This window comes from Misgurnus anguillicaudatus, chromosome 1 (genome assembly GCF_027580225.2).
Source record: "Misgurnus anguillicaudatus chromosome 1, ASM2758022v2, whole genome shotgun sequence".
Taxonomy (NCBI): domain Eukaryota; kingdom Metazoa; phylum Chordata; class Actinopteri; order Cypriniformes; family Cobitidae; genus Misgurnus; species Misgurnus anguillicaudatus.
The window spans coordinates 12,836,426-12,856,678 of record NC_073337.2 but is presented as its reverse complement, the minus strand read 5'-3'; the positions used below and the strand labels follow the sequence as shown (position 1 = coordinate 12,856,678).

Genomic DNA, 20,253 nt, shown 5'->3' with positions numbered 1-20,253 from the left:
GACTCTAAAAAATATTGGGTTGTCTTTAACCCAGGGCTGGCTAACTATTGGACAGAACACATTTCTGCGTTAAAATGATCAAAATAATGGGTTGTTTCAACATGGTTGATTAACAGTAATGGAGCAGTTGGGTAAAAACAACCCATTATTTGGGTCAATTTAACCCAGAAATGTGTTCTGTCCTATAGTTACGCAGCCCTGGGTTAAAACAACCCAACATTTTTTAGAGTGTCGGTTTTAGCAGCAACAATATAAACATACGGCTTTTGTGGACTAAACTTCCCTTAGCCATCCACATAGAATCAATCCTTTTACAGTAGTTTGTTTCTGATAACAAGGGAAATAAATTACCAGACAATTACCTTTGTTTATATATCATATCTTACTCATATTTACTATTACACTGATATAATGTTACTTAATGTATACAATGTTAGCTACAGGTCCATGAATTCTTGCTTTGCTGCCAAACCTCTCCGCAAAGTCGTGATCCATGCTCGTCATCTCCCTTCATCTTTAGCGAACCGAAACATTTTATTTTCGACAAGGTATTTGTTTCAGAGATCAGTTTAGACACTAGCTAGACCATAGACTGTAAAAAAAGATGGACGACGCCCATTCGCTCTCTTCCATTGGTGAAAAGTGAAGCCGTCAGTGTCCGGATACGGCGCTGACATCTTGGGTCTTGAGTCTGCGCAGTAGCGATTTCGGGACCTGTCCTGCGCAGTAGTGAGCAGGAAGTAAAGCCGCGAAAGCAAGGCCCACGCTCTCGCAGAATGCGCATATCACAGCTGTCAATCATGACGTCACACCACCGTTTTTGATGCATTAAATAACTAACTAAAAACAAACCTATTTAAAAAAGCAAAAACTTGAGTTTACATCAGCGTGATAAAAACTACAGTAAATGACAGAAACCGGCTTTGGAAAAAAGAAAATTGAAGTGTAATTAAATTGTTTAGTTGGTCTCAAGCACCATTGAATAACATAGGGGGCAGGGTTTATGACCTATACTGGGACCAGTCACTGGGGGGCGATCGATTCGAGACGTTTTGGCTTCACTTTTCAGTGTTTGTGCGGCACGCTTGAGCTAGACCCATAAATAAAGGTTCATTGTGGTTCAGGTGCGTAACCGTGACAATGCATTCGATGAAACTATAAAGTTTGATATAAACATAGTAGGTGTTGATATTACAAACCTGTGGATGTGTATGGATAGGTTAATCTGGATTTAAGAAGAAATGCTATTGATTAGGTGTAGTAAATAAAAATCATTTTGTGATAGTAATGACATATTTTTCAGGGGAAGAAAAAGGCCCCATAATTGCATTTAAAGAGACCATAAAATGAATGAATGAATTTAATATTCCCTTTGTTGACAATGTTGCTTATTTAAAAAAAAGTTTAGAACAACACAGCTTTTTTCGTTTTTTTAAGTCTCATTTTTATAAATCCAATAATTGCATGCATTTGAGTTGCCACGTGTTCACTCGCATACTTTGTCTTCCTTGGTTACAACCATGCATGTGGAAGGTTATACACTTGCTTTGGCCAAAATGCTGGACTCATGTTCAAAGGGGTTCATGGTTTGGCTGCATAGCAGACAGTTCCCTCTGGCAGGTACAGTTCTTATTATAAAAGGCAAAATCATATTTCACCAATGATGTCCATAAATCCAGCCTTGTACTATCAATAAGTATTGCTAATAACATACACTAGACCTTTTTATCAGAACCAGCCTTCACTTTTTCGGCCATTTCAGCTACAGTATCTCATCTGTTAGATTGGACCACATAGGCCAACCTTTGCTCCTCACGTGCATCAATGAGCCTTGGCTGCCCATGACCCTGTCGCCGGTTCATCGCTTCCTTGGTGGTCATAATGTTATGACTGATCGGTGTATATCACCTAAATATTTCATGATATTATTGAATAATGTTATACCAGTGGCTGATTTGTTTCTTCATGGTTCTTACTTACACTCTCAGAAATAAAGGTACAAAAGTTGTCACTGGGACAGTACCCTTTCAAAAAGGTACACTTTTGTACCCAAAAAGTGCATATTAGTTCTTCAAAGGTACATATTAGCAGTTCAAAGATACATATTTGTACCTAAATGGTACATATTAGGAATTTTATTAAAGGGTACTGCCCCAGTGACAGCTTTGTACCTTTATTTTTGACAGTGTAGGCTAACTCATCACATTATTCTTAGTATGAATGCATGTGATTGGACAAAATTTGTGCATGATGCTATCAAGAGTAAAGCATGGGGGTCGGAACCAATGAAATTGGCATCTACTCCAGTAAATGTTATTTCTTCCGATGTCTGTGGAGTAAAGGAGCTCTTTTATTATTATTTATTAGCTTAGCATAGCTCTACTCTTTATTTTATTTTCACTTGATGATATAAGATAGTAAGCTCCTTTGCAGCCTAGGCAGCTACTATCTAAGGGCCGTTTACATGACACAGTTTTCAACTAAAAACTGAAAACTTTTTTTGCCATATATTTATACAACAACAGTGTTTTGGGGACCTAAAAAAGTAACTAGAAAACAGGTTGAAAACAGACATCGCGGGACATTGCTAACTACTGGCCTGATACTTTATATGTAATACAGAAGTGTAAGTGTTTTCATGTATCTTTAAAAACAATCCTTTCAACAAACTCAATCCTTTTGAAAGCGCCCATTTTAAAGATTAAATTATTGGGTGGTCTTGCCTTAAACTTTAAAGCATATCTTTACTCTTTAAGAGAAGATGGTGAATGTGGAGTAAAACAGGAAATAGCAAGAACCTCTATTCTCTTGCAGGGTTTTTCTCAGCATATTAATATTAAATGAAAGTCCGAGCTTAGCAGTTAGCTCCATTATAATCCAGGGTGCTGTGGCTGACAGCTGACCTCTTTGGAATTTTACATAAAAAAGCACTGATACTACGTAATTACAGAGAAAATAATATTTCTAGGGCTACTTGGCTTATATTTAACAGTTAAGGGTTATCGAGGAGATTTTTTACCATTGCAATCGGTATTTTTTATAAAAATAATGAAATGACTCCATTTGAGGTTTCATGATTGAGAAGATGGTAAATAATTGATGTGGAAGCTTGAATAGGGATAACATTGGATTTCTTTTGGCAAACGCACCTGTTTGTCTGAATCATCAAGCAGTACTTTTTAAACACTCCCTTCATCTGCCATTCATCAGACAATACTGAGCTAGTGACATTGCAGTTATATGTGACCTAAACAAAATGGACTTACATACATATATCTTCACTATTCCTTGCTGGTTGAATGACCTTACAAACCTGCAAACCTAAAGACATTTCTTCTTGGGAATACTTGACAATTGAAAGCTATTTCAATTGAAATTGCTATCTCTCTCTCTCTCTCTCTCTCTCTCTCTCTCTCTCTCTCTCTCTCTCTCTCGCTCTCTCTCTCTCTCGCTCTCTCTCTCTCCAGAGAACAGATGTGTCTGAATTAGTTTCCTAGCTCTGTTGGTCATCAATTAGTTTGTTGTGTTTGTTGGCATGATTTGTTTTGTTTAGAATACAGGTTGGCAATGTCATATATTCTAGCAACATTTCATTTCAGTCAAATAATATTTTTATTGTTTGCTAAATTGTGTTTATTAACCTGTCAAGTCATAGGTACTTGTGCTTAAATCCAACTAAAGCCCTATTCGGACAGGATTAGTTTTACAGGGGGACCTCTGAGAAAATAGTGCTTCTCAGAGGTCCTCTGTGTTTTGAATCCTGTCTGAATCGGCCATGTCTGTAATTTTTCCTCAAAACCTCCGTATAAAATTCCAGGTGCAATTTACCTAGTTTTTTTTTTTTTTGCTGAATTTGGAAGTCCACTTAGAAATTTCTCTGACTGTATTTTATTTTATAAGGAATATAATACTGTAGACTCCTTATTACAATAGTTTTGGTTCAAAACAAATTTATTAAAGCTTAGATATGCATTTATAAATGTGTTATAAATGTATTTAAAAATCCAGCTTTGTACTGTTTTTGTAATTGGCTGTCAGAATCCTGCCAGATCCTTGTTTGTATTTAGATCTAGTCAGCATGGCAGGGTTCTGACAGTACAATGTTTCATGTGGGAAATGTGTGGTTTTTGTATTGATTTATTCTGACCACGCATTTCCCGGGTCTCGTCACTTTTTCCCCAATCCCTTACTTGTAATTAGTTCCAGATTTATGTCATTTACTTTCTCCCTATTTAAGAGTCCTTGTGTGTGTTGTTCAGTACGGGTTCGTCTGTTGTTCAAGCCAGTCGTTGTCTTCAGTTTGTTCCAGTTAAGTTAAGTGTAGTGTGTTTTGGTTAATGTTTAGTGTTTTGGTTTATATGTTATGTTTAGTGTAGTTCTAGTTTTAGTGTTTTGATCTGTTTGTTTGCCCCCTCGTGGGTTTTTGTTTTCTGTTTTTGTATTTTATAAATTATTATTATTTTGTATCCGTGTCTGTGTTTGGGTTCTCTCCGTTCCAAATTCCTGACACTGGCCTCCTATCTGTAAACGCCGCGTCCGTTGTAAGAGAAACCTATTGCATGTTTTTATGCAGTGTTCTGGCAGGTTATTCCTCAGAGACAGCGCCTCATTTGATTACTGCTCCAAATTCAGATTCATGAATTGCATTTAACAAGAACGGAGCTTTTAACGAGGCGCTTAACTTCATCCGGCCAGACTTACAATCCATACTTCCAAATAAAGCTGGCTAAACATCTTGTGTGTGTTTTTAATCGAATCACTGCATGGTAACTAAGGAAGTACTGGGAGTCATTGAGGAAATTGTGTGACACATCTCTACCCAGTGCTCCATAATATACAGTAAAGAACCCAATGTTTCTGCATCCTATTTATATATATATATATATTTATATATATATATATATATATATATATATATATATATATATATATATATATATATATATATATATATATATATATATATATATATATATTTCTGTCCTACAGAAGAACAGATATCTGATTCAATACGCAGTAAAAGATTAACACATCTCCGAAGTCTACCACTGTAAAATGAATCCACTAACATCTTGCGCCGAGGAAGTCATTTAGAGCCAGAGTCTGCACAGTAGTGAGCATGAAGTGGAGACACGGTATTCCCTGCCAATATTCCAGTTTGACTCAATCACAGACACACAAATTATGTTGTCGCACTCCCTTTTAATAGCCTCTTATAACTAGCACTTAAAAGTACATCAGTGTGATAAAAAATATCCTAAATAACAGAAAAAATAATATTTTTAAGTTTTGCTCACATCCCATTTGTTTAAATGGAGAGGGTGGTGTTTATGACCTATACTGCAGCCAGCCACCAGGGGGCGATAGAAATGTGTGGCATGCCAGGTTAGCACGTTACTTGCTAAACTATTTTCACGGGTGGAATTGAGAGCCCAACCCCAAGTTTCCATAATATTTTGGTCTCTAGAGGTCTCAATTATAGATATAACTTTGAAATGTATATAATGTAGATATAATATGTAGATATACCTCCCATAAATGTATGCCTAATACTACGCACACACCAAACACATAACATCGCGTTGCTCGCTTTAGATTACTCGCGGGATTTAACTTTGTGTCATGCAAATTTTTTGCATGAGTTAAATATTTTCAACTTGCGCGAATGCGTGTTTGAGACGAATAGCGCATGTTTTTCGCAGCAATCACGCCGCCTAATTCGCGTCATTCGCATCGTCCCGTGCAAGGACGCGTCTGATCGTGTCTTTGCATTGACTTTGTGTGTAATCTACTCGAGCAAATCGTTGAACTCGCGTTTGATGTGTATGCCCCATAAGGCCATGTGTTCAACAAAAGCGTTTTTGTCAGGTCAGCGTATTGTTTTAATTGTTTATGAACAGAGTGCTGTGTTTTTTTGTTTGTTTGTTTGTGTTTGCTGTGCATGTGTCACTTTTTACTCACCCATCCAATCACAGTGGAGGAGGGGCGGTACAAATACCACTCCAACCAGCCTGTGCATTATACAACTACTTGTAAACAGAATAGAATTAATTATCTGATAAAAATGATTCTCATAAATATGTATACCTTGTAATGCACTTTATAAAATGGTTAGTTCCAATCCTTAATCCTGATTGGTCAATAGCTGTGCTTTATTCATGATAAAACACGGCTATGACCGCTTCACCCAACGGTTCTATTTATCAGTGCGCCCTTAGCAACCACACGTATCAGTTTGAGAACAGTTTACACATTTTAATGTTGTGGTTCACGGTCAGGTACTATTTTTTTCTAGCGGAAGGAATCCTTTTATTGATTTAACTTCATGAAAGTTGCACTAATACATTTTTTTACTTTAATATTGTGTGCTTTGCCTCGTGCCTTCAGCCATTACTTATTCACAATACAGCACAGCCTCTCGTACCTTATTGCTTACGTAAGTCGCTTTGGATAAAAGCGTCTGCCAAATGCGTAAATGTAAATTGTTTACATTTCTGAACGCAAATGAAGATATTTTGAAGTTAATAACCAAACAAATTTGGGGCACAATTCACCTCTATAATATGGAACAACATGGAAGTCAATGGTACCCCAGATCTTCTTGGTTACAAATGTTCTTCCAAATATTTACCTTTGTATTCAGAAGAACAAAGAAATTAAAACAGGTTTGGAACAACTTAAGGTGGAGTAAATTATACTCTCAGAAATAAAGGTACAAAAGCTGTAACTGGGACATTACCCTTTCAAAAGGTACACCTTTGCACCCAAAGAGTGCATATTAGTACCTCAAAGGTAAATATTGGTAGTTCAAAGATACATATTGGTACCTAAAATACCTTTATTTTTAACAGACAGAAATTTTATTTTTCATTGAGCTATCCCTTTAAGATTTTTATTCAATTAACATCATGATTTGAGGTAGGAGGTATGACTCACTTTGTTTTTATGAATCAAAGTTGTTTTTGAAGATGCAGGATCGTCCATTGATTCAGTTATTTAGTGTAGAAAGTCTTTAATCAAACAAACATCCTAAAAATGTGATTCGGTTCCTCTAATGGACAAACTTTGTGTCTTATGTAGTGTAACCATAATTAATGTAATACCACATGACAGTGCCATCTGGACAATAATATGCCTAAATAATGATTCGCAGAAACTTTAACAACCAGAATATCATAGAAACATATGGGTGGGCTATTATGGCTAGTAAGCAACCATCTGGCCAGTAAGCAACCAGCCTAAAAACCTTAGGAACCAACATTTTAACACTCAGATCAACTGCGTCACACAACCGCTCACTAAATTCTAGCAACAAGTTTTGCAGGACATTCAAAAGGATGACATCTATTCTCCTTTCGTGGTTAAATTAACATTTTTTACCATTCTTAAAGTGCTCTGATTCTATGCTAAACCGAGATCCTCTCTTGATCTCCATGGAAACCACTCGGCCAGATACCTTTTCTCTTTTCGTTTTACGTCAAAGTTAGACACATTAACTGAAGCAGTAAAATGTAAGAAGTGTTGTGACGGGTGACTGACCTAGTTTGCGGTTTGAGTATAGCTCACTAGCTTAAACCATTTTATTCAATGAAAAGGTAAATACCTCTTGACATCATGGAATCCTCAATTACAGTACAGTGCACTCACAGCAAAAATTCTAGCTATAAAACCATCTTTTATGTAAATCATGCTGAAACCAAGAGTGTGCACATTTGCAAAGAGTAACGTCTCGGTTACGGAAGGAGGGAACGGAGACGTCACGCCGTGACCGACGAATTGGGAACTCGCTTAGAGGGACCAATCTGCTTCGATAACTACTAAAACGCCAATGAACTTGGCATTAAGATATTTGCATAATGCTGGCGCCGCCCCGCCAGATGCGTATATAAGCAGCAGGTGCAAATACGGAAATTAGCTTCTTTTCGCTGAGAAAGCCGGAAGAATGTGATCGGCCGACAGCAGGGAGCAGCACCTGTGGCGACGGGACGTGACGTCTCCGTTCCCTCCTTCAGGGAACGAGGGTTACATCCGTAACCGAGACGTTCCCTTTCAGTCGGTCAGTACGACGTCACGTCGTGACCGACGAATTGGGAATCCCTACCAAAACACCACTAGGAGCTGACCTCTCCCAGTGTCTGCAAAAAGCCCTCCGATTCCACTTAAGGAGATGGAGAAATAGGATTAAGGCAGAAGGCCGGGCACTAGATGTTCCTTTTAACCCCACAGAAGTGCCAACACATGAAGGGGAGATGGACACATGAAGTACACGTCTTACAGGTCTAAGGCTGCAAACCGATCTGAACATTGAACTACATGCCTCTGCATTATCATCCTGAAGGATCTCATTTGTAGAGCTGGTGCGTAAATCAAATCGGTTGTAATCCGCCGCGTATTTTGGGTACTATGAGATAAAGGCTCATCTCGGTAAGAGGGACCGGCTCGATACGTCCTTCGCCAACAGGACATCGACTTTTGCACGCAGTACATGTGCATCGGACGCTTTCACTGTAGTGAAATGAATGCCCGAGAATTTGGGGGTGTGCCGGTAAATTGTATTTCGTTACCGAGGCGGATCATGCGTAAAACCCACCGAGACGGGCTGGGAACTGAAGCCAAGCACCCAGGGACCGTACGAGGAGAATTAACAGGAAGGTCACGGGAAGCGGCTGAGCAGGCGGGCGAGCTGCTGACGACCGGTTCCCCTGCGCTGCCGAGATGGGGTCCGAGGAGGGGAATTGAGGTGGCCGCCGCAGGACGCCGATGGCGAGAGGCAGACTGAGGAGCCGGCGTTGGTGGACCAGGGCAGCTCTCTTCCGCCGGGGCACAACCTAGGAGATCGCCTCAGTCTGCGCCGCGGAGCTGTAACGACTCCCCGGACTCGCCAAAAAGGTCGGTCTGTGAGACAAGAGCATTCAGGAAGTTGTTCTTGTCTGCGTCCGTCGTGTCAGCCAGACACAGCCAAAGGTGGCGTTCTTGGACCACTGTGGTAGACATCGCATGACTGAGGGTCGCGGCCTCCCTCGTGCAGATCTCTAAAGCCTTCGCTTGATGAACCTGCAGCAGCAGGGCTGAGGCTGCCTCTCCGCATGCCTGGTGGGCAGCGCCCGTTAAACCGGACGACTGTCTACAAACACAGGAGGGAAGGGTTGGGTGGTTCTCCCAGGAGGCAGCGGTGGCCGGACACAGTTGCATCGCAACCCCCCGCTCCACCGGAGGGATCCCCGTGTAACCCTTAGCGGCTCCGCTGGTGAGGGAGGTGAGGGGTGAAGGCTGAACGGCCATTGACGGCCGCAAATTCCATGTTTCTGTCAGCTCTTCGTGCCGTCGGGAAAGAAAGGAACAGCAGGTGAGGACCGAGAGGCCCGAGCAGCTCCGGAGTACCAATCATGCAGACGGGCTGGATCGGGAGGAGGGGGGTTAACCCCTCCAACCCTACCGGTTCCGCCGCTCGAGCGTGCACGGCCGCCATCTCCGGGTCGAAGTCCGCCTCGGAGGGAAAAGGGGGTACCCCTCGATGCCCAAGCACGAAGACAGCGCTTGTGACTGTCTCTGGAGCCCTTATACTTCTCGCATCCAAGATCACATGGACGAAAAGCTATCCTGAAAAGGACGCTGATCTCTGAATATACGAGAGAGTGGCTGTCTTTAAAAAGACACAGAGCTCTCACTTATCACTCTTTTAGGGAAATCACTCTTTAGGTGCTCAGCTGATGATGCGCACAGGGAGAGGCAACGCACACACTTAACTCAAAACAAAACAGATGCAGAGCAGTGAAATACTGCGTCCGCTGTGTTAGTACTGCTTGTCAACCAACTTCAGCAACTGTTCCCAGAAGAGCAAGTACCTTCTCAGTAGCAGATAATGCCGGCTTTTGAAAGGAAAAAGCTAATTTCCATATTTGCACCTGCTGCTTATATACGCACCTGGCGGGGCGGCGCCAGCATTATGCAAATATCTCAATGCCAAGTTCATTGGCGTTTTAATAGTTATCGAAGCAGATTGGTCCCTCTAAGCGAGTTCCCAATTCGTCGGTCACGACGTGACGTCGTAGTGACCGACTGAAAGGGAACTACAGAAGCTTACATTATTTTACATATCAGTGACTGTTATGTGATCTTCTTACAGTAAAGAAAATACAAGTGGTAGATGCTTTTATGCAAAGTGACTTGCATAAGCTATATATTTTATCAGTTAGTGTGTTGGGGATCAAACCCACAACCTTTTACACTTCTAACACAGTGCTCTACCAGTTAAGCTACAAAAAGATAACAGTCTGGTCCTAGGAATACAAATAAAAAAATTAAATGCAATTTTGCCTATTTGGATTTAAAAAAACTGATTTGAATCAATATTTTCCTTGGGGACCCTGCAAAACTACATAATATGGGTGGACTGCTCAACAACTAACTGATCCAAAGGAAGCTTTTGTAATTAGGCTGGTTTATGGATTAACAAATTATTAATTTCGAGCAAACAATTTATATTGGGCATTTACATAAAAATTTGTGTATTCAAAAATCAACCTATCCTCCAACTAGGGTGGCCATACGTGCCATTTTCACCAGACACTTCCTGGCCAGGATTTCAGGTGCATCCTCCGGAAGTCGCATTGGTCAACATCATACGCCATCGAGGTTCTCACATTTCATTTAAAAACATTATAAAATGAAAATGTATTTCTCTTAAGACATACAATCATTGTAGTTTTATTTTTAACTTGAAATGTAAAGGTTCCTTTTTTGAAACAGAACCTGAAACCGCGAAAAAGGCACATATGCCCACCCTACCTCCAACCAAGGGGTGAAGGGCCGGTGTCCTGCAGAGTCTAGCTCCACCCCTAATCAAACACACCTAACGCAGCTAATTAAGGTCTTACTATAGACGGTTTCAGCAGTAACAACATAAACAAACGGCTTTCATGGAACGCACGTAACTTCTGGTAAACCCCTTTTAAGAGTAGTTTTTTTCTAAATACCAAGCAAAATAATCAACAAGTAGATACCTTAGTTCATATTCCATAGCTAAAGCATATAAAAAACCACACTGAGCTAATGTTGCTGTGTAAAATGTGTACTATATAATGTATACAATGTTAACTACAAACTGGCTGCCAAACCTCCCTTCACATAGTGGTGATTCATGATCGCCAAAACATTTGTTATTTTTGACGAGGTATTCGTTCCAGAGTTTATTTTAGCCACTAGTCAGACTAATAAACAAACAGAAACCAAAATTAAAGTTCCGACCAGACGCGTAACTTTGTTTAATAAGCACCTCTACCAGGCGCAACCACCGGCACCATACAGAATTGACAGTCACCAGTTGACCAAGTAATCTGTAAATAAACCAGTAATCACTGGGGTTGCCTATAAACAAGCAACCCCCATTGACAACAAAAATCCCTGCCAGCCATATCTGAATTGATTTAAAGACAGCAGACAGATCGATGTGCTAACTACTTTGAAACCACAAAGAGCCAGGTCCATTCATCAATCTCGAAAAAAGCATGTGCGCAGACTGGCTACAAGTTGCTTACAACTCGACCACGTCTGTATTTCAATGGAAGATAAAACAAAACAAGTATATTTTTGGTGGTTTATATAAAACACCATGGCAACAAAGAAACCATGAAAGAAATTCACAATTAGCCAGCCGATATCTCTTTCATTTACTCCTGTCCAAGAATCAGGTGAACTGGTTGCCAGGCATCCCCATTTTGAATGGTTAAGTTCATCCCGGCCCGCTACAGAGATGCACCCTGGCAGCTGGGTAGTTATCAGAGAGTGCCCTGGGCGAATGGTTGCTATGGATGCCAGACGTACCCAGGAGTACGGTCTCGCTATTGCTTTCTCTCGCTTTTTCTTTCATTTTCTCTCATCCTGCCATCTACAAGCTTTGTTTCTATAAGACCTCAGCTAGGCTCTGAAAAAATGCTAGTATGCACAAAGAAAGTCCTCATTATCATGTACTAAAATTATATGCAGAGAAACTAATGCATAAAAATAAAGAGCTCTTCAATCTTTTAAACTTGTTTAGTGTTTTGCATACGGGTTAAATGTTGCATAAGGGTGTAATTACATTCTAAAGATTCAGGAGCTCCAGACATTTGCTATGTTAAGTAGGCCAAGGATTATACCTGGAGAAATTACTTTATTTGTATTCACCACAATGAGAGTTGCTGGGCTGACGCGCGATCATCTGGAGGTATGGATTCTACATGTTGCCATCCTAATGTTTAAAGTCTCCTTGTACTCAAAAGTTGTATCATTTAAAAGTCATCTTTGAGCATCATAATAGCATATATAAAAGTTTTACCTGTCACAGTAATTTCTTCATGCTTTAAAACAGCTTGAATGTAACTCTACACCCTTGCCTCATTTAGTATACGTGAATCTATGAATATGCAAATTAGTCCCCACCAGTGTTGGGGGTAAAGCATTACAAGTATCGCGTATTACGTAATAATATTACTTTTCTGAAGTAACGAGTATACTAACGCATTACTTTTTAAAGGCGCTCTAAGCGAATCTGTGTGACGTCACTTTTTGTTGATGTTTGAACTGTTTTCAAACAAATGGAGCGTAGCTAACTCCTCCCCCTCCCTTCCGTGCTTTCATGAACGGCTGGAACACTTTGTTATCGTTTCTGATGGTGGGTTTGGCCACTTTGTTTTTATTGCAGTTTGTGGAGCCTGGGCTGTCTACAGAGATTTTTACAGTTTGATCAGCGGACATGCAGCAAGCAGATAGTGAGGAGATGTTTGCTGTATGTAACAAAAAATGTTTTATGGTCTAAAACGTGTGAATTCGCTTAGAGCACCTTTAAATGTACACATTAATATTTCAGTTACTTTTTCAAAAAAGTAATGCAAGTTACTTTTTAGTTTAATAAATTTGATTAAAAAAATTAGGTAACGAATTAAACTAAACGTAGTCACATTATGCACTCTCTGTGTGGGAACTGTCACGGTAAATCCGTTTCATGTCTTGTCTCTGTTCCGATTGTTATCACCTGGACATTCATTGATTAATTACCTGCTTCATCACACCTTGTCATTTAGTGTATATATACCTCTGTCTTCTGTTTGCTCACTGCCGGATTATTGTCATTGATACCCTGTCTGTTTCCTGTGTTCATGTTCCTGAGTTTCTGTATTCACCTTGTCAGCCCTCGTGTGTTTAAAATGTTATTTATTTGGAACCTTGCGTTTGCGTCCTGTCTCTCCAACCCAGTCGTGACAGGAACTGTTTGAGTCAGAAACTGAGATTGCAGGCCAGAGCTCAACATTTTTGTGATGAAATATGCAATTTCTGAATGCAGAACTTTTCAGTCATAAAACACCAGCAAGGCCTGAAAGAGATCAAGCCTCAGCCAAGAAAAAGTAACGTAAAAGTAACTAAAATGTAGCGTAAGCATTACTTTCCATGAAAAGTAACTAAGTAACGCAATTAGTTACTTTTTTTGGAAGTAACTTAATATTGTAATGCATTACTTTTAAAAGTAACTTTCCCCAATACTGGTCCTCGCCTCTACTCAATGGCACAGCTCAGACATGAATATGCTAATCAGTCCCTGCCTCCACTCTTTCGCACCAGCTCGGACCATAGATATATACATAAATAGATGCTACATTTAGCAGTTTCAGGCACATAACTGCTAAGTTCGGTTTGACAATAGATACTTGAACTGCGCGTTTGCAGCACTTAAAGGATTAGTCCATTTTCTTAAAAGAAAAATCCAGATAATTTACTCACCACATTGTCATCCAAAATGTTGATGTCTTTCTTTGTTCAGTCAAGAAGAAATTATGTTTTTTGAGGAAAACATTGCAGGATTTTTCTAATTTTAATGGACTTTAATAGAACCCAACATTCAATACCCAACTCAACACCCAACCGTTTTTTCAACGGAGTTTCAAAGGACCACAAACAATCCCAAACAGGGCATAAGGGTCTTATCTAGCGAAACGATTGTCATTTTTGACAAGAAAAATAAAAAATATGTACTTTTAAACCACAACTTTTCATCTTGGTCCGGTCCAGCACGACCTAACGTAAATGCGTAGTGACGTAGGGAGGTCACGTGTTACATATATAAAACGCACATTTGCAGACCATTTTAAACAATAAACTGACACAAAGACATTAATTAGTATCAGTTGACATACAACAACGTCGGGACGGTCCTCTTTCTCAACACTTGTAAACACTGGGGCGGAGTTTCGCGTTCGTCTTCTGTGACCTCTTGACGTGATGACGTATTGCGTCGGGTCACGCTAGCACATCACGACCAGATCTAGACGAGAAGTTGTGCTTTAAAAGTGTATATTTGTCATTTTTATTGTCAAAAATGACAATGGTTTTGCTAGATAAGACCCTTATGCCTCGTTTGGGATCGTTTATAGTCCTTTGAAACTCCGTTGAAAAAACTGTTATGTGTTGAGTTAAGTATTAAATGTTGGGTTCTATTAAAGTCCATTAAAATTAGAAAAATCCTGCAATGTTTTCCTCAAAAAACATAATTTCTTCTCGACTGAACAAAGAAAGACATCAACATTTTGGATGACATGGTGATGAGTAAATTATCTGGATTTTTCTTTTAAGAAAATGGACTAATCCTTTAAATATTTTAGCATTGACGTTAACAGGTTACAGCACTCACACTTTAGGTGTTGAAAACACCAAAAATGTGTTTTGTAGACCAAAAATGTCACAAAATATTTTTCAGTGTCTATCAATAGAAAAACATGCAACTTGATATCTATTAGGGGGCATGGAAACCATCCTACGTTTAGCTGATATTTTTCAAAGTTAATGTTAAAATATGCAGCTTATGTCTGTTGTCTTGCATTTTTGATACAGAATATAATTATAGGGCTCACAGCATCTCATATTATTGCAAAAAGAAGATGTGAAGGTTTGCATTTTTAAAATGTTTGAATATTACCTAGCAAGGTCAGTATGAGCTAATTAATATTTATGAACTTCACCATATAGTCAATTTGCAGTCAGATCACACTAATGAGACACAGTTGACTTGACCTATTTCCAATATGATAAACAACCCATACGTAATATCAGCTGTGATTTATTTCTACTCATCATTTGAACAAACTGTAAAAATGATAGATATTTAGGAATAATTATGTTTAAAAAAAACACATATGTGTGTTCCTATAGCTCATTTGGTAGAGGTGAGCATTGCATTAGCAAAACAATGGTCATGGGTTTGATCCCATTGAACACACACACACAGATAAAATGTATAGACTGTATGCACTTATAAAGCATCTAAGGATAAAAGCATTTGCCAAATGCATAAATGTAAATGTACATGTGCAGCATACACTAATAGAAATCTAGTATACGGTTCTACAGAAAGACATACTGTACAGTAACTGTCTGTTTATTCGCATTACAATTCCAATTTCCTTACTGGAGTTTTTTTTACACCAATTTTAAACAAAATGTCAACATTTCCTACCATTTAGTAAATGTATTGAGTAAATGGTAAATTATTGAGATGTGAGGGTTTGCTTTTGTAGTCTTTTGAAAGAAGGGAACTATATGTTCCCAGAAGGACAGTGACATTTAGCTTGTATGAAGTGCAAAGGTGTCAGTGATGCAGTGAACAAAAGCATATTGTTTGGGGATGGCATCAAGTGGCCAATAGGGAAAAAAGCTTCAAATGGTTTTGACAAAAAGAGGGAGGACAGTAAAATGGGAGGCCAATTTGGTGGTCAGTTATATCTGGTCATACAATACATGTATGTCCCTGTCCACACGTACACAGGTATTTTCAAACCCGTACCTTTTTCTATGCGTTTTGGCCGTTCGTCCACACACAAGTGCAGTATCAGGTGACTGAAACTGAACTTTTATAAAAACTCCTGCAAGGGTGAACATATTTAGAAACTCGCAGCCTTGTCGTGTAGCTGAGTTTTTGGCTTGTGACGTGCTAAGGGGAAGCTCTGCAATGGCTTAACACAGCTGTTTGACCGACATGTCAAACAACCAATCACAGTTTGTTTTAGCGTCACGTTTCGGACTCTTGAATAGCATCTAAATAAACAACATTACTCACCATAGAACAACGTTGTGCACTTCATCAAACGCTACACCAATGAGACGTCCAGTTAAACGTCTGTTTGAAGCATATCTCTTCACTTTGTAACACCTACAAGCAATTCAGGAGAACCGAACTTTTTGACTCCACTAACTGACTCAAGCAAAACTCTTGGACGTTGTTGGGTGAGTCTATGCCGCGAACTTTGTATATTTTTGAGAATCCAATGTTTAGCTGATCATGATAACCGGTCATTATTATCCACGTGAACACGACTGATTCTCTTCCTACATGGAACGTCAGAGCTTTGTTTTCCAGGGACCGAAACTAATCGCGACACTCGCGTCTCCTGGAAATCCGGTTTATTTCAACCAATCAAAGACGACTTTCTCACAGGGTTTCCAGAAAAGTGTTCGAAAAACATCAGGCGTTTAGCCAACAGTCTGTGGGCGTGACGTCTACCCAATAAGTGACAAACGAATGCCAACATGTTTCTATTTATGTGTTGTGATTTGTATAGTCACAGCGTGTACAAATAACAAGGTGATATGAGACACAGCCATCTTTTTACTGTATACATACTGGGAACTATATTCTCAGAAGGCAAAGCACTGCTACATGGGCGGGTTGATTAGCGCAACACTTGCGCGAACTCTTTGCTCCTCACCACAGGGCTTCTCAGGTGTTCGAGCAAATCACTCTGCCCAAGTAGCAGTGCTTCGAAAAAGTTGCCGTTATTTCTTCACTTATTGGGAGCAGTATGCTAGCTGGAGCCATTTACTTCCAGTCTTTGTGCTAAACTAAGCTAGCAGTGGGTGCGTCAGACAGAGTTACGGCACGCACGGAGATGAAAACTGTATGTGTGGACTTATCTAACTCTGGGGGATACGGTGAATAAGCTGAAGTCCCAAAAAGTCAGTGTGTTCCTTTAACTAAACCTTTTTAGTCTATTCTAGACCAGAGACATCAGCTCACTAGTTTAGGGTACTGAGCATGGAGTGTTTCAAGGGCTGTCCCTATGTCAAAATCGTTCCAATAAACTATTAGCATCGCCCCCGAAAATGTCCAAAACACACACCAAAAACCATGATGCATTGTTGTACACTATCATCTCCATACAGAAATGCTGTCATGTCTTCTATAGTATATAAAGAATGTAGTAATATAATAGTGATATACCTAAATAGGCTAGTAGCCCACTATGACTAATCCCCATTTTTGGTATACTGCTATTTAAAATATGTTGATGATATATGCATGACCACTGTCAGGATTCTGCCACAAAGAGTCTGTTTTATATTTATGTTTTATTGTGGTGGCAGAGTTCTGACAGTCTCTTGTTTCATGTGGAGGTTCATGCCTTGTTAAGTGTGGCATGGCCTCTGGTGTCCCGTCTCTAGTCCCCGCCCCCTTGTTATCCCTGTTAATTATTCATTATCAGTTTATCCCATCACCTGTTCCCGCTCGTTATCTTGTTTGGTTTTCTCTATTTAATGTCAGTGTTTCTTTTGTTCTGTGCAGGTTCATTGTGTTGTGACATCGTGTTTCATGTGGTAATTCATACCAAGGATCTTGTCAAGTTTAGTGTTTAGTGTTTCATGTCCTGTACCCCCTCGTGGGTTTTTGTTTTTGTGTATTTAAAATAAAGTGTTTTCTGTTTTCCCCGACATCGTCTGCACTTGGGTTCATCTGTTCTGCTAATCCTCACAGAATGAACCTGCCCACACTGAACCCAGCAGCGATGTCGGGGAAGTCAGCGCGTATAGCGCATCTGGAGCTGCCGAAGCCAGCGTGTCCAGCGCGACTGGAGCCACCGAAGCCAGCGCGTTCAGCGCCGCCGGAGCTGTCAGTGTCAGCGCGTTCAACGCCGCCGGAGCCACCGATGTCAGCGCGTTCAGCGCCGCCGGAGCTGCCGATGCCAACGCGTTCAGTGCGACCAGAGCCCCCGAAGCCAGCACGTTCAGCTCGGATGGAGCCGCCGAGACCAGCGCGTTCAGCGAGGCCGGAGCTTCCCAAGCCAGCGTGTCCAGCGCAGTCGGAGCCGCCCAAGTCAGCACGTCCTGCGCAGCCGGAGCCGCCCAAGCCAGCGCAGCTGGAGCCGCCCAGTCTGCACAGTTCAGCGCGGCCGGAGCCGCCCAAGCCAGCGCGTTCAGCGCGCCCGGAGCTGCCCAAGCCAGTGCGTCCAGCGCGACTGGAGCCGCAGAAGCTTGCGCGTTCAGCGCGGCCGGATCCGCCTAACCTGCGCAGTTTTCCTGTCCCGCACAGCTCTCGCGGTCGACTTGTCCCGCGGAGCTGTGACTACGGACTTTGGTTCATGGACTTTGTTTTGTGTGCCCATGGACTCATGTTTGTTTTGTTTAGTGTTTTTGGTCTTGTCTTGTGTGTTCCCCTGAGGAGCGTCTGGTAGTCGCTCTTTTGGGGGAGGCTACTGTCAGGATTCTGCCACGAGAGTCTGTTTTATATTTATGTTTTATTGTGGTGGCAGAGTTCTGACAGTCTCTTGTTTCATGTGGAGGTTCATGCCTTGTTAAGTGTGGCATGGCCTCTGGTGTCCCGTCTCTAGGCCCCGCCCCCTTGTTCTTCCTGTTAATTATTCATTATTAGTTCATCCCTTGCACCTGTGTTGCCCTTGTTTAGTTTCCCTATTTAATCTCCTCTTGTCTCTTGTCTGGCGCTGGTTCATTGTGTTCATTCCTGTCATGTCAAGCTGTGTTCATTGTTCTTTCAGTTTAGTTTTCATCTAGTCTTGTTAATCATGTTATGTCAGTGTATTTCATGTTGTATGTAGTTTTGCCCCCACGTGGGCTTTTGTTTTCTTGTTCTTTGTTATTAAATGTTCAGTGTTCACTCCCCGATATCGTTTGCGTATGGGTTCATTCGTCCATGTTTCCAGTTCCTGACAACCACTAACACCAGAAAATTACAAGAAATTACTATCACATCATAATTATTGAAGTGCACTTGGGATTTAGGAGAAGAAGGGGCAGACCATGATAGCACATACATTGCCTATGTTTATTTGATGTCCATCTTGGAAGATGACATTTTTGTGCTCTTTTAACTGCACAATAAAGCCAAACTGTCATATTTGCCCATAGCAATAATAGAAATAATAATAAGTGATAGTTTCTGGCTTTCATTCTATTTAAATGAAATGGCCGTATGTTGCTTCAGGTGCACCCATGTGTTTGCCCGTCACTTAGATATAGATATCTGTTAGTGTGAGTTAATCTAGAAGTATCTTTATTGCAATAAATCAGTGAATCCCTCTTCACATTACCACTATATTAGATTTACATGTACACAGTATTTAAAAGTAGATCCCTCCCACATGTTTAACAAACATCTTGGCGATGTGTATACTGGTGGCAGAATTTTTCCAATAGGGAGTATGTTGTTGATGATACAGGTCTGCTTTTTGACGCAAATGTGTGTTTGTGCATACAGGGGGCCCGGTGATCTGGCGCATGTTGACCTACCCTCCAGCACGCCGTGCTCTCATTGTGGGCTGTGGACTTCAGATGTTCCAGCAGCTTTCCGGCATCAACACGGTCATGTAAGCCTAAGTCAATTTAAACTTACTCAGGAGCACCAAGAAACTCAGTTCAACAGGGCCAGTTAAATAACTTTTCCATTTCGAAGTGATCAGAAAAAATTGTCAAAAAATGATCCCTAGCTGTCACTGGAGCAATACCTTTTCAAAAGTACACGTTGCACCTAAAGAGTTCATATTAGTCCCTTAGAAGTACACACCGGTACCAAAGAGTGCATATTAGTACCTCAAAGGTACATATTGTTACCAAATGTGAAGAGTTTGGTTCCAAAACGCAATAAACGCCATTTTTGAAAAAAATGAATTACTGCCAGAATCAGTATTATATCAGGTCAGTATTAAAAAGTAAATTCATAATTTAACGCAAAATCCAATATACGCTGTGTTATTCTGTCATCTTTTCTCCCTTTTTTCCCAAAATGCAATAAACGCCACTCCTCTTTTCTACGGAATGCCATAAATCCGCTCCACAGATTGCAGCGCACCATTCCACGCAATGTAAACAAACAATGGCGGCGCGTTGAGTACAAGGAATCCTAGTTTTCCTCATCTACTTTGTACTTCGTGATCAACAAACAAACAAAACAAAATAATACTTTAATAACATTGATAAACCTGTGATGGTTTTCTGTGA

The 20,253-nt window shown here is 40.5% G+C and overlaps 1 protein-coding gene across 1 annotated transcript in view; it reads left to right on the top strand.

Annotated features, from left to right (window-relative positions):
* LOC129432617 (proton myo-inositol cotransporter) overlaps window positions 1-20,253 on the top strand; it is a 115,971-nt gene that overhangs the window by 29,759 nt on the left and 65,959 nt on the right. The window contains exon 4 of the mRNA XM_055191127.2: window positions 19,514-19,622. Within this exon, the coding sequence (XP_055047102.2) occupies window positions 19,514-19,622 (109 nt within the window). The remainder of the gene's footprint in view (window positions 1-19,513; window positions 19,623-20,253) is intronic.